The 2,299-nt window shown below is 43.7% G+C and overlaps 1 protein-coding gene across 1 annotated transcript; it reads left to right on the top strand.

Moving 5' to 3' along the window:
• Positions 1 to 580: 580 nt before the first annotated feature.
• Positions 581 to 1,077, top strand: BDV38DRAFT_279175 (uncharacterized protein; the record flags this gene model as incomplete). The annotated part of the gene is made up of 4 exons (XM_032058939.1): positions 581 to 667; positions 732 to 814; positions 865 to 921; positions 969 to 1,077. 4 exons carry the CDS (start codon positions 581 to 583, stop codon positions 1,075 to 1,077), a joined length of 336 nt encoding a protein of 111 aa, XP_031917333.1.
• Between the last annotated feature and the right edge of the window lie 1,222 nt (positions 1,078 to 2,299).

Raw genomic sequence — 2,299 nt, 5'->3', positions numbered from 1 at the left:
CTGGAACTGATTCCCGAAAGTCTCGGAGTTAGAGCTACATTGACTGTTACCCACCCGTCTGGCAAACCCTGGACTATTGTTTATCAGCGAGCAAAGCTTGTATTCTAGGGCCTTATCTACTGTAGCCGATGGGCTATATAATGATATCATAATCTTATGGAAGTCATCGTATTCACAGGATCTAGACACAGCAAGTCCCCGGAAACAGCTAGGGTACATCGAGGTGTTTGCATGAAGTATTTCAGCAATAAGAATACTACAATCACTGTGAACGTCACCACCTTGATATCACCGTGGAACAGCTCCAAATATCGAGCAAAGCCTTTATAATATGGCCACAAATGGCAGTAGATGATAGACTAATGACGATAAGACTGGATGCTGTACTACTGAAAACGACACTGTAGCTTAAACACCGCGCAGATAGTGTGCTTCTTGTCGCCGCAGCTAACTATATAAACATGGCGTTCACCACAATGTGGTTGCTTGTATGAATGTCTATCATCCATTATCTTTTAATGACCACTTTCTATCAACCTACCTGTTATCAATACATCTCTTGCTATCAGTGACTGCCAGAATGCTTTATTCTAAGATTACTGCCGTGGTGGTAGCCATCTTGCCTCTCTCCGTTACTGCCAGGTTTTACTATCCTACAGCTACTAATGTGAGTGCTTCCTCACAAACCCAAATGATACGATTAATCAAGGATATGCTGCTGATGAACATAGGTACGGCTATACAGTGAGCCTAGTTTTGATGGAGAGGTCCAAGACCCATATATTCGTCGCTGCACTGATTTAGACCCACCCTTGTAAGTATAGATTGATTTAACATATAGAAGATTGTACTAAGCGATGTTAGGAGACATAACCTTGGATCTGCAGAAGTCAAGCGGGGCCATTACTGTCGCCTCTATCGGTATGGAGTCAACTCCTTATCCATAAACATAAGCTAACTCTGTCTAGGCACCAGGGTTGTGCGGGTTACGAAGGTTTCGTTGACGAAGGCAGTTGGCCGGATCTTTTGCAATATGATACACAGTCGGTATTTTGTGATATTAAGCAATATGATTAACTGTGGTGCATGTTCTGTTTTTATAAGGTCCTGGTATGGTTTTTGCCCCAGTCAGGTTGGGTTTTCCCATACCCTTGGTGCAAATGCAGGGGCCTTAGAATCGTATCTCAATATTAATTTTTAATGAACCTCGTCAACTATCAACTCCCAAAGTATCAATTTCTATCGACAAGAGCATATACGAGGCAAAGTTCCGCTGTGTAGATGAAGGCTCGCCTTGTTTGATTTTGTAGTCAACACGTTTACCCTGTTGAGTTGGATGACTCAAGCATCTTCGGTCAGTTATCGCATTGTAGCACTTAATATTTGTTTTTGGCAAAAGACCGGCTACTAGTCCAGACGCCGGTAAGAATGCGTCAATATAATTTAGGGCACTATGTGCAACGGCCAATTAATGATGATACTGGTGCTGTTCAGCTAGAATCCAATCGTGAGGTGGAAAAGAAATAGTTCTTAACTTTCCAATCTCCACCCCGCTTCCCATTCCCAGGATTTATTTATTTACGTTGATATTTATCAACACGGGATCATGAAGGTCACTTTGCGCAAGTTTGAGTCGTGGGTGTCTTTGACATAGCGCCTGAGCAGAAGGGGAACCTGGGTCGCGTGTGATGGCGAGGATTGGGAAATCTGTGTTGGCTTCCAACACCTCATGACGGCCCCTCCTTGTTCAGCAGTTGCGCCAGTGACGAGATCAGCCTTAGACATTGTGCTAAGAGTTTTCAAAGATTGGAAAAAAACTCGATAGGTTGTGTCTAGGGCATGTATTTTGTTGCACAGAACCTGATGCGGCTGTTTATTACTACTTTTCTTTATACCCCTCGGGAAACCTAATTGAGAGGTTGTCATTTCGTGTCTTGTGAACCGCCACGAAAGCCACCAGGCTGCTGGTGTGTGGCTTCAATTCAGCTGAGCGGGTAAATCTGAACAGGCGGAGCTACGAACGAAAATCTGGAACATGTATTGTAATTCTACCTATCACCGTCATGGAGCCATTCAGATATCTGCCACCCTCCACACAGCTGGGCAGCATTCGATTTCTCTTGCTAGTATCACTCGAGGGTACCAGGATTACGTCCAGAATTTTATGCTTGATACCTAATCTATGACCACTACGGGCTCGTGACTTGCGGTACCCGAGCAATATTCTTCGTTGCTAAGAGACAAGTATCTAATTTTCTATGTAATGTGGAACAAGCGAATAGCTTAGTAAGTTTAAACC

The sequence above is a fragment of the Aspergillus pseudotamarii genome, assembly GCF_009193445.1.
Source record: "Aspergillus pseudotamarii strain CBS 117625 unplaced genomic scaffold BDV38scaffold_8, whole genome shotgun sequence".
Lineage (NCBI taxonomy): Eukaryota > Fungi > Ascomycota > Eurotiomycetes > Eurotiales > Aspergillaceae > Aspergillus > Aspergillus pseudotamarii.
Note: the sequence above shows the minus strand (reverse complement) of the source record. Positions and strands in the feature narration are given on the sequence as shown.